The sequence below is a fragment of the Mirounga leonina genome, unplaced genomic scaffold, assembly GCF_011800145.1.
Source record: "Mirounga leonina isolate KUSES-001 unplaced genomic scaffold, KU_Mleo_1.0 Mir_174, whole genome shotgun sequence".
Classification (NCBI taxonomy): Eukaryota; Metazoa; Chordata; class Mammalia; order Carnivora; family Phocidae; genus Mirounga; species Mirounga leonina.
In genome coordinates this window covers 35,082,987-35,095,537 of record NW_023270451.1, presented here as the reverse complement: position 1 = coordinate 35,095,537, position 12,551 = coordinate 35,082,987, and the positions used below count along the sequence as shown (strand labels likewise).

General features: G+C 37.3%; 1 protein-coding gene across 16 annotated transcripts in view; it reads right to left on the bottom strand.

Moving 5' to 3' along the window:
- The window catches only part of HDAC9 (histone deacetylase 9), an 899,218-nt gene that overhangs the window by 507,556 nt on the left and 379,111 nt on the right, over positions 1–12,551 (bottom strand). For 12 of the 16 annotated variants that reach the window (XM_035020706.1, XM_035020691.1, XM_035020700.1 and 9 more), the window contains one exon: positions 3,636–3,698. In XM_035020706.1, the coding sequence (XP_034876597.1) occupies positions 3,636–3,698 (63 nt within the window). Of the gene's footprint in view, positions 1–3,292; positions 3,454–3,635; positions 3,699–3,937; positions 4,312–12,551 lie in introns of those variants that run through there. The other 4 variants (XM_035020705.1, XM_035020696.1, XM_035020695.1 and 1 more) reach the window with 4 other exon arrangements.

Below are 12,551 nucleotides of genomic sequence, written 5' to 3'. Positions count from 1 at the left end.
AGGAGCATTTCACAGACTTACATTTTCATAATTAGATTCTGCTTTCCAAGCAGACATAAATGGCTACTGAATCTAAAATATTCCTTTCCCCTCAACAATGCACACGAAGGGGGGAGGGAAGGATTCTGAAAGGGTGAAGATATGTTTTCCATAAAAGAAATTCAGGATTCAGATTTAAATGCTTTTCTTTTATACCCTAAAATAAGAATACATAGTAAAAATATGAGTTTTCCTTATTTTAAATGTATTTTACATTAATGCTGTACAAACTCTAGGAAATTCTTTTATAGTAATCGTTCCAATGCTGTCTGGACAGCTCTGCTGTCCAACAAGTTAAGCAACATGCCTGGCAACAGGAGAACACCCCAAATTCTGCCAGCTACTCCTAAGTGACCTGAGTCAGTATTTGTATGTGCTTCAGTGTCTGCCACAGTTATCACTTATATTGGCCCACACAAGCCACAAAAGTAGAGACTGACCTAGCAAAATGTGTCACTCATAAGGAATTCCAAGATTCAATATTATAGAGCTTTTTAACTAAATACATTAGCGGACTATGCTGTAGAAACCTAGTTCTACCTAGAATGTCTTGCTTAGCTGAGTCAATATTAGGGGGAAAAAATGGAACCATATAAAATACTTGCAATTCAACAGTCTATAAAGAACTCTGAAGAAAATCATCTTTATAGTATCCAGTTGAACTAAAATAGCAAATGGGAACTTCAAAGCAATAGCTAACAATAAAACAAAGCTTTTTAAAACAATTCATCCAGGAAATCTGCTGCTGGGGTTTCACTGTTCAATTACATATTCTGCAAATTCTTGGCCTTTGGTTATTATGTAATGAGGCATTTTACAAAACACACATGCACACACACATACAAGCTACTCTGATTTACAGTCACAATTTGCACAAGGAAAGTATTAGTTCTTTCCTGGATTAGACCAGGAAAACCAAAAAAAGTAGCTGGCATATAAAATAACCAAATAAAACTTACTATCAAAACAAAACATCACTGTTCCATGTGACATACAATCAAATTCATTTATCTAGCTTGTTCCGCAAAATAGAGCATGGTACTGAAGAGCCAGAAGCCCAGGTTTGCTCACTAAAAATAGTTATAATAATAGTGAGTCTGCACTTTAATAACATGTTGTTACATTTGAACCTTATAAGAATGCCAAGAGGTAAACAGGAGGACATCATTATTGTTCAGTTTACAGATGAGTAACCAGTTATACCACTGGCGCTTGCTAGAACACAGAGCTCTTGACTCCCAGAACAATGTTCTCTCCAACACTCTGCACTGCCACCAGATAGGTCTTTCAGATCCAAAGACTCCATCCATTCCTATGCGTATCAATCACATCCATGCCACTGGTCCAAAAGGGAGTGGAATGAAATTTGTAGATGCATTAAGACAAACACACCCCAAATTTAGCAATTAACTTAAAGGAAAACCCTACTGAAATGGGTCACCAGGATCACCATCACTTCCTCCTACTGGTACATCCGTGATACTCAAAGTTTACGGCACCCTCGATTTGCTCAAAAGATTTTAAAAATTCCAATCTCCAGGTTAGCTCCCTTACCAGTTAAATCAGAAACTCGGGGGGTGTGACCAAGGCTTCAGTATTTTGTAAAATATTTTTGATGACTCCAAGTTTGAGAGCCAATGCCCAGAGGAAGTATACAATAAAGACTGGGGGACTTAAATTCAAGGCTGTAGCATATTAAACAAAATCAAATGTTACACAACATGGTAGTATGGATGCACATGATTTCAGGTTTCAAATTTTAAAAATAAACAGACCTGGAGTTCCTGATTTATACCAGACAGGCTTGGGAGTTGATGTCAATCTACATCACTTCTCATTTAATAGCTGGTGCTTAAGGGATGTTTCCCTTCCTACAGAACCGACAACAGCACTGACAGTCTCAAGCAATTCCCTGCTTGAAAATATTATTGCTTTAACGTCAGGAAAATAGCAATCTCAACTGAAAAATGGAGTAAAGTTACATGTGATTATCGAAGACATTGAAAACGGTGAGGTTTTTGCAAACACCTGTAGCCTGTGGCAAGAGATTCAATGTCAGCAGCCAGTCCCTGCTTGAAAGGCACAGCTTTGTTTCTACCATGTGAAAGAAACATTAAACTTGTTACACAGAGGCAAGGACTGAAAGGATAAAGTGCAGTACTGAAAAGATCCCTAACATAGTTATTTTTAGAAAGTCGATCCAGATTTAAAAAATAAAATGCTAAATTAAGTGACCAGTTCCATTTGAGACCCACCAGCTGACCCCTCCCCAACCTCTTGTCAACTTTACAGCCACAAAGATAATGGAAGATAATAAACCGTATTAAAATTCTCGCATGTTTGCTTCAGATAAGCGGACACTACTAAATAATATAATTCCTGTCACGTAAGTGTAAACATATCAGATTACACAAAATTGATCTCTAATTCGGAGTCCAAGAAAAAATCAGGACAAGAGAAGTATCTCAAAATCATCACAACTGACCGAGGTTTAAAGAAAACTTGCTTCAAACATAGATCCGTAAATGGGAAGGTGCTCAGCACTGAAACAGACATCGTGCCAACCTGTGGAATATTTCTTTCACATCCTAGCTCTACCAAGCAAACGCTGCTTTATGTTGCATTTTTTGCATAGATCTATGTGGTGATCTAGAATTACGATTAAGCCCACATAGGAACTCAGAAGACGTGAGGGAGAACTTTGAGCCAATTTAGGCGGAAGCATTCCGAAGAGGACGGAAATATAAAGCCCCAAGCTTTAGGAACTGGCTGTAGGATTAAATATGAAGAGCAACAATTACAACTAAGTGATATTGCCTGGAGAGTCTGCTCTTTTCACAAATAGAAATTGATAATGCTGACAAGCTTGATCTCCTCAGCACATCGCCTTGAAGGCACAAGTACATACGCTGGGAAACGAGAATCTGTTACTGTTATTCTTTCAAGGGTTGCACCTGCATGTAACACCTTTATGTGTGTGCTATGCCGTCCATCTGCCTGACAACGCTAGACTCTCCAAATGTTTTTCAAGAAAATTAAAATAACCATCTGCTAATAATTTTATTCCATCCTAAATAGTTTCATTTTGGGCTGATGAGAAAAAAACACATTAAAACTACCTTTGCAACTCCTAGCAAACACATTTCAGAAGGTAGGTCTATAAATAGATGTGCTTCTGGATGCACACTGTAAATATAAAATCATCTGGCTAGCGCAGGCTGCAATTTAAACTGAAACTCCAGTATGAACTTACCTGATTTTTAAAGTCCCATTAGAATAGCTTGCAATCAGTACAGATCTCCTTCTTCTAGTTGCACAGTAAGGCAAAGCACCCCCAGCTACATTTTACTTATCTCAGTCCCATCCTTCATCAGAAGCTTTGAGATTTCATTCAGAAGCTGTCGTCCCTAAACACTGAATATGCACAGAAACGGTAATGGAAGGGATCTAAGTTAAACCCTACAGATGCACCAAGAAAATAGCAACATCAACACCAAAAAGAAGCAAATCCTTGAGAGGTGCTTTTTCTTAGCTGCATTTCCCAAGTCAGCCTCCTTTCACACATAAAATGTCTCAGTTATGGAAGAGGATCTTACCTGAGCTGATCATACTGTGCATTCTCTGCTGAGCCAAGAGCTGCTCTCGTCCAGCCACCCCATCTGAGGAAAAACACGAGTCACTCTCGTAAATTGTCTGCAGCATATTCCAATCACTCTTACTTCAGCTACATGAAAGATTCATCGCTGCTCAGTGCACGGGCCCCAGGAACTACCCTCCCTGGTCCTCCCTCCTCCCCGAGGAAAGGCAGCAGCCGACCAACTTCAACAACGATTTCCTTTCTGTTAAGGTGGACATACACTTTTTAAAAAGATCTGGACACTTTTCCTATGTTACCAACCTGTGTACAAAGCAGAAAGGACCGAGTGGATGCTATGGCTCTTTGGAGTTTAGGTTATCCCAGAAACTAAAAGCAGGTGGGAAACAGGAATGTGCTTCGGGGTTATTGCTTTGTCAGAATAAGTAGAAAAATATTAACTCTACCCACGAGAAAAAGAAACCAATTAAACCTGGCTTATAGTTCTTCAGGCTGCTAGAGTTTCGTTGCAAGAACCCTCAGTCCTGCAAGTGGCTTCAGCCGGTGCCCTTCTATCTGTTTGTGTGTGTCTCTTCCCCCTCTCTGGTCTCTCTCAGCTCAAGTTGGCTAAAGCTAGTGATAATCCATTTGCATATGAATCAACAACGGCATGGCCCACAGGCACAGAAATAGAACAATGGTCGGCCTGAGCCAAAAATAGGTCAAGCATGGCCGAGTGATTGGAGCTTGCATTAATGCATTTAAAAATACCCCAGCAAACCCAGCTGTCCAGCCTCTATCTTTCAAACCATAATTCTCTATTGCAGGGCCTTAAAAGCAATTAACTCTTTCCTCCCTCCAAGCTTGCTTTACACACTGTATTTCCACACTGGAGATTCGCCTCCAAAGAAAGGAAGGCAAAAAAAAAAAAATTAAGCATCATAATTCTAAGAGGGCAAATGCACATACATTTAATTTCATTTTATTTTTATAGTATGTGTTTTTGGAAGAGAAAGGAGAGAAGTGCAGAGCTCTGTATTGGTTCTAAAATAATACTGGAAGCTTTTGCTCATAATGTGGTTTCTGCCTCACCCACGCACAGCAATCCTGGTGTTCTATTTTTGTTGCCTGTTTCTCTGGCTCCACTGCAGTTGGCTGTGGCACTAGAAGCTTTTCTGCCTTCTAGTTTCAAGACTGACAGGAGATTTAGTAGAGGTAGTTTCAGAAAATAAGCACGCCCCAGAATAAAATGTTTATGAAGAACCCGCTTGATTTTTTACTTGCTATTTATGTAAGGCAATTGTCCACTTCACAAATCCTAATGTGATCTTAGTACCACCTCTCCATTTTATTGCATCCAGTTTCTAGTCTATCAAATTAAAAAGAAAACATAGCTCAGATCTGAAAATGTTCTCTCTATTTCAGCCTCTTAGGCTAAATTCATTGTGGAAAAGAAAAAGGAAAAGAAAGTGTTGATGCTGTCTAATGGATAGATGCAGAACCACTGAATATATGCACCCCGGGATCAACCCATAAATATGGTCAGTCCCCAACTAGGAATATTCTGCATTCATCTCTACCTGAAACAGAGATCCAACTTTTCTATAGAAATAGCATTTATAACACTTGATAGGCTCCCAGACCAACACATATTGTGGAATTCACCTGTAGAGTAAATGAACTGTACTAAACATTCCATAATGTTTACTACTAACCATTCTATAGTCTAAACATTCTATAGTCTCTGGTGTACACTTATAACATCATTTCTCTATGAGAAATAAATTCTGCATTACAAACTGTGTTGTGGCATCTAACCACTCCCAAGGGCACACCCAAAAGTGATAATCCACTAGTCCTGAGAACTCTTCTTGCTTTTCTAAACTACATCAGCGGGTAAAATGTAATTCCTAACGCATTAGTAGCAACAGAGAAGGAAAGGGGAAAAGCAGAGTGTTTCAAGGTTCCCAGGACAATCAGATGAAGGAAGGATCTTGGTCAACCACAGAGTGTGGGGCAGGGGAAAGAGAACAAGGAGACATAGAGTTTGGGTGGAAGGAAGGAAGAGTGCTAAGTCATTAGGCAGATAACCCATTGCTGAAGAAAGTGGCACTGAATTTTCCTTCTTTCATAGATTAACTTCTACCTCCTGCAAAATTATATTTGGACCGGTAAGTTACAAGGTTTTTAAAAAAGAAGTTATTCCAAAGTGCATGTGACTTAAGACAAAACAAGAAAATCTTATGTTTCTGTCAGTAAAAAAAAATATTTAATTCCATTTATATTGCAAATAAACTTTCACTCAGTTAAGAAATCAATACATAAAATTCAAGAGATGGAAATATTGTGGAGTTGGCAATATACCTCAGGGATGATGGACCTGAGCATTGCATTTTAGACCTGGGAGGAAATTTAGAATTTGCTACAGTGGTGTTCAAACTCTCTGTCCCTCAGGATGCCGTGGGACCTGGGAGTCAACTCACAGTACTCTCCAGAAGAGGTTCTTCCCCGAACCAGAGCAACCTTCCTTTTATTTGTTTATACTGGAATATGTAAGAGTTCTTTTGAACAACAGTGTCTTATAGTAAGAAGAAAGTAGATGAAATCCACTCATTTAGGAGGTGGTTTCTAATGCAGCAGGCTTCCCACCACATTCTCAAGTATGCCATCCTGTCCCTCCCTAAAATGATGCAAATAATTATGAGAGATATTCAGAATAAATTTTAATATTATCTAGTAATGAAAAATGGAACCACCCAATGTTTCAGAGTGGTTTTGAACAGAACATGCACAACTAGTAATGAACATGGAACATGAATAACAAAATCCCACTAATGACATAATATACATCTTTTGTCATTATAAATTTAAATTATACCCTCAGACCACAATTGACAAAAACAGTCTCCCCAACTTTTATAATCATAAAAAATAAAACTCCAAAAGAGTGAGTTAGTAATTATCCTATTTCTCAGAAGTTCCAGGAAAAGGCATTCCACATAAAATAGTGTAATGTGTCTTCTTCATGTTGACCAAGTTATTCCACTTGAGCTTTATTTACATTTCATCCCTGCATTTTTTCAGTGTTTTTTTTTACCCCATTAGCTGTCTTGTCTTTCGCCTCTTAACAATGAATAGTTAGTTTCGAGTGAAAAGACATTGGACACTTATCATAAAATAGGTATCGCTTGATCCTCAGAGGAAAAATAAGCATCATTAAAATCACCAAGTATATTGATTATCATAGTTCCATTAACCAACAACTTAAATATTAAGACCGTTGTATAATTCCTCTCACATTATCTTGACAATGTCAGTAAAGAAATGTCACTAGGTTTCTTTTTGGGCATTTATAAAACCAATTTACTAACTTGGAAAGAAAGATTTTAAGTTCTATAATATAAAAACCACAACAAGCTAACTCAAATGCCAGGCTAGAATAAATAGGCATTTAAAAACATCTCAATATAGGGGCGCCTGGGTGGCTGGGTTGGTTAAAGCATCCGCCTTCGGCTCAGGTCATGATCCCAGGGTCCTGAATAGAGCCCCGCATCGGACTCCCTGCTCAGCAGGAAGCCTGCTTCTCTCTCTCCCGCTCCCCCCTGCTTGTGCTCTCTCCCTCTCTCTCTGTCAAATAAATAAATAAAATCTTAAAAAAAACCTCAATATAATAAATGTTAATCCAATTTAATAAAAATGTTGGAAACTGATCTAAAAATCATTTTATATTCATTCTACACTCATCCAATAATTTTTAATAGTATCTACTGTCAAAAATGAAATCACTGTCTAAATGCTTCCCAGTGGTTTTAAACAGAATATGCAAAACTAATGATAAACATATAAGAGGGATACCAAAACATCATTCAAAAGTGATTATGATAATTCCAATTCTTTTTATGCAGGTATACAGGCAAAACAAAAAGATGTATAAAAAACTCTATATGGCATCAAAACATTTCCAGAAATATCCTCAGATCCCAAGCTCCCAAAGACATTTTCTCAAATCAGTCTTAGGTGATGACTACAGACCCACTGGAAAGAAGCAAAGATGGCAGTGTAACCTGATTTATTCTAAAACAATAAGGTACCTTCTGCTCATCTGTAACCAGATGCAGACTTTTCACGCAGTACCAAATCCTATGATTCTGGAACCTAGATGCACTAAGATTTAAAACTTGTTTGCCTGAAATATTAATTGTGCTTTATAGGAAAGCTACAAATTACTCACCAATACCTGGAACTTCTCACTCAATCCCTGACATTCATGTCGCTTCTTCTCCCATCCTCACGTTTCTCAAACTATTGTCACAGCAATAAAGTTATACATACTTGCCTGCAGGCAGTAGATTTGATTTCCACATGCTCCCAAGGACAGGGAATATAGAGTATAGTTTACTAATTTCTATTTCTAATTCAAGTAGCTTATTTATCTGAATTTTCTATCTCTTGGAGGAACATCGCCAATTCTTATTAGACAGTGGATATTCAATTTACAAGTGATTCCTCTCCACTGAAACAACCTAATTGGTAACCAAATGGTCTTCTGATAAGGAAATTTTGCCTGGACCCAAGAGTGGGTAAAGGATTTGGGAAAATGCATCAGCAATGAAATTCCAGGGAGACTGTTTTATACGAAAACAAAGCAACATCAACAAAAACTCTAACAATTGTTGGCCTTGATTCGACTGATAATTATTTCTTCCCTAACTTTTCCCTTCAAATGGGATGTGTTGATCTGCGATTTATGCTATTTCTAGGGATTACAGAGCATCAGGGTCACCTGGGAACTTGTTAGAAATACAATTTATTGGGCCCTATCCCAGACCTACTAAATCACAATCTCTGGGAGGAATCTGTATTTTATAAACCCTCCAACTGATTCTGACACACAACAAAGTATGAGAATCAGTAGATAAGATCCACCTTTCCAAAGCAATGATTAGATGGCTAAAAATATAAATGGATAAAGTATCTTTTGTGGGCCCAATTTTAAACTAGCCAATATTATTAGAGAACAATTTTTCAAAATGAAAATCATTAAACCAGCTAAGAGACTGAAGAAGACCATGAATTTTCAAGGTAATAAAAAGGAGGATCATCCTGAAAAGGATCTCTTCGCTAGCAGATAAGACCAGCATTATACACTTAGGATGACAGGGATGTGTGCACTGCTCTTTTCCACTAAGCTATGCTGTTCTAGGTTCTGTTTTTCTAAATATTTGCCAGTTGCACATCAGTCCCTCTATATGCAGAGCTCAGAGCAGCCCGTCCAGGAGGAGAAAGTACTACGATATAATATTTTACATGTAATATTTCATTGTTATTCATTTTACCATAGTATCTTATTAAAATCTCAATAATTAACTTCAAATCAGTAATAAATCACAACTTAAAAGAGCTAGGTGCATGTCTGAAAAAATTATTTTTTGTTGAAATCAAGTGAAATGTAATTGCACTTTTATTTTTTGCATTTATTTTTCTTGCCTTGTGGACAGAATAACCAGTGAAAAAGGTCAGACATCAGACTGTAGCAGAAATGATCTCATATGGATTCCTTAATGTAATCATCATCACGTAGTACAATTTAAGCAAAGTATTCAGTATCTTTTTTTGTAGTATTTTAAAGATATTAGCACAAAGAAATTAATATAAAAATGCATTTGTAGGTACTACACTTTATAGTCCTCTACAGTTACCATCTGGGTCTAGTCCCTGCAGTGATGGCAGAGTTTCTAGAAAAGTCTGGTTACCAATTGCATTGGCTCATGTACACATGTTCTATTTTTAATTGGTAAATTCCATTGATTATACCATTCTGACTCAAAGTTCTGAAAGAAATATAGCTTCAGACTCAACCTTCTCTCCCTGCAAAAGTCACTTGAGAAACTTACAACACAGTATTTTTTTACACTTTGTATCATGGTACTCTAAAACCATTTCACACAGTAAAACTATTTCCTATTAGTGTCTGTAACAATATGCCTGAATGGAAATAACAGTAAGCATCAACCAGAAATCTGGCTTTTGCTTTAAATGGCAGGTAATGGTTCACACTGGTAACCAAACATCATTTTCTTTTTAACAGAATCGACTTTGAAATACAAATCAACCTTGACCAACCTATCCTATGTTTATTAAACTATGTATGTAGAAGATATTTATGAGACCAGAGACTTAATTGAAATCTTAGTTGCAAGACAAAACATTAATTTTGGCTACAGGGCTAAGAAGACCAAAATTCTGGAAGAATTCCAGTCAAGTAAAATTAGCATTCTGATCTTCACTATTTGGTATGCTTCAAAAATTTCATTTTATATTAGTCTATAAAGTAGGTGTCCTTCTTATGTAGCCATACCTTAATATTTATCGTCCTATAAATAAATGGGATTCTGATCACCAAAAATCAGTAGTGATATGTAACACCTGGATGAATACTGTATTTGAGAGCTATTGTAAGACTGATTTCCACATGCTAATATAAGTATAGCAGACATCAAAAAAATCAACCCAGAAATGTCATTTCTTGCCACAAAGGTCAAGCTGATGTTTACCATAGCAAACCACTACCTATCACCAAGTTAAATCAAGAGAATGCCAGAATGCTTGCCACTGAAAATAGCAACCTTTTTTATATTGCAATTATATTCTGACTTCATGAACAATCTAATTGGATGCAAACTACCATATTTAAGAAAGAGCAAGTGCCCAACACTTATTTTTTGACTGACCAAAAATATTTATAGCAATGGTGCATAACTAAAGTACAAACATTTGCAATTAGCCATATCACTAAGTTTATCAGACATCCCATGGGTAAGGAATCCTTCCTGTATCAGGACTGTTTCATGTAACAGATTTTCTTTTAATTAACATTTGTCTGATAGTTACTTTTCTATCCCTTTATTTTTATCTTTTGCATCCTTTAAGTATGGCTTTTACAGATGGCATATCTCTCTTTTTTTTCCCTTTCATCCCAAAGAAAAGTCTCATATTTGGTAATTTCATGGAAAGAAATAGTGGCCCTTGGTAATTCATCATCTTCTCAAGAGGAAAAAAATAGTAAGTCTATTTCATCTTTCAAACTTTTGCCCATACACTACTTCCTTGGCAATGCCTTCCCTGATCTATGCAGTCATGAATGAAATGACCTAACTCTATCCTTACTTCTATCATAACAGGAGTCACTGGATATTTCAACAATTGGGTTACATATCTGTTCCCCATGCTAGGCATCAGAAACAGAACTGTCATTCATCTACGTGCCTTCTGTACACTGCCTAGCAAACAGTAAGCACTCTATACAATATGGGAATCTATATAAATACACATGATTTGTTTGATTTTTCTACCCTTCCATTCATCCTTATTTTCACAGGTAAGTGTCAGGCAAACAATTTCTATCATCTTCTGCATCAGCCATTCCCATCACGCCAGCCACCCTCCCCCAAATCTATCTCCAGACTTCGTTTTCCTGTCTCAAGAGAGGTAACCTCACACAACCAATACCAACATCACCCTGGTCAGATAAATATGATGATTACATCACACAAAATACTTTGCAGGACAATATGGGAACCATTCATAAGTTTTGTATGATCAGTATAAAATAGAGAGATTATAAATTCCACCATGCTTTATTTTCCTAGGAGTAAACACAGGAAATTAAAAAATTCAAGATTATAGAGAATTTACTTAACACCTTTCCATTTCGACACAAACTATTTTTGCTGAAAAAGAGTTTTGAAAATGTTCGCAGTTGTTCCTGTGCTCTTGAGGCTCTCCTGGGCTCTTCTAATGGCCAGCCTGGCTCCAGGACACAATGACATGACGCCTCTGAAAACATTAAAGCTCTAATCAAAAAACTCCGACTTTATATTCTCATTAACTTGAAGAATTCCCTTTCAGTTTAAAGAGCTCCTACCTGGTCTACCTCTTTTGAAGGAGGGGCCTTATGTTCACATATTTTCTAAATCAAAGAGAGATATATTCTGGAAAATGTGGAAACTTCAGCATCAGATATTAAGTTATACTTGATTCATGAAAACCACAGAATAGCTTTCATATGAAGGGCAACTACATAACACTCTACACAATATGACTTATTGGATCGAAGAGGGGCTCTGGATTCAGATAGAATTTGACCTGAATTCCACCTCTGTCACTGAGTAGTCAGTTATAAGCTATATGGCTTGGGTAAGTTACTTAACCTTCCTTAGTCACAATTCCCTCACTTTAAAAAATACTAACCTCGGCCTCACACTCACTTATGGAGCACCAGAGCATTGGGATAAAGACCTTGAGAGGAAATGGGGGAAGAAAAAGGCGGAAAGAGAACAAGTCCTCTACAGTTACCATCTGGACAAAATATTGGCTATATTTGTAAGGGGCTTTCATGTACAAACCTTTAACCAAGATGTGTTCTTTATTTTATCTGCATTTAGTGTTGCAGATGAGTTGTAAAACCAACTGAGGGAGGAATGTCCTTCAAGAATTTCCTCGGAGGGGCGCCTGGGTGGCTCAGTCATTAAGTGTCTGCCTTCAGCTCGGGTCATGATCCCAGGGTCCTGGGATTGAGCCCCGCATCGGGCTCCCTGCTCCGCGGGAAGCCTGCTTCTCCCTCTCCCACTCCCCCTGCTTGTGTTCCCTCTCTCACTGTGTCTCTCTGTCAAATAAATAAAATCTTTTAAAAATAAATAACTAAATAAATAAAGTGCTTCATTAATGTCATCTGTGGAGCTTAAAAAAAGAAAAAAAAAATACACACATCATGTCTGATAGGAAACATATACCACAATGCTATATAATTAATGTGTGCTGAACATGATCCTGAATTATTTCATACTTTCTAAGTCCATGAGAGAAGAAAACACTCACGTCATCAACTTCATATTTTCTTGGTTGATATTGCTTCCAGAAGGGTTCATATAAACATTCA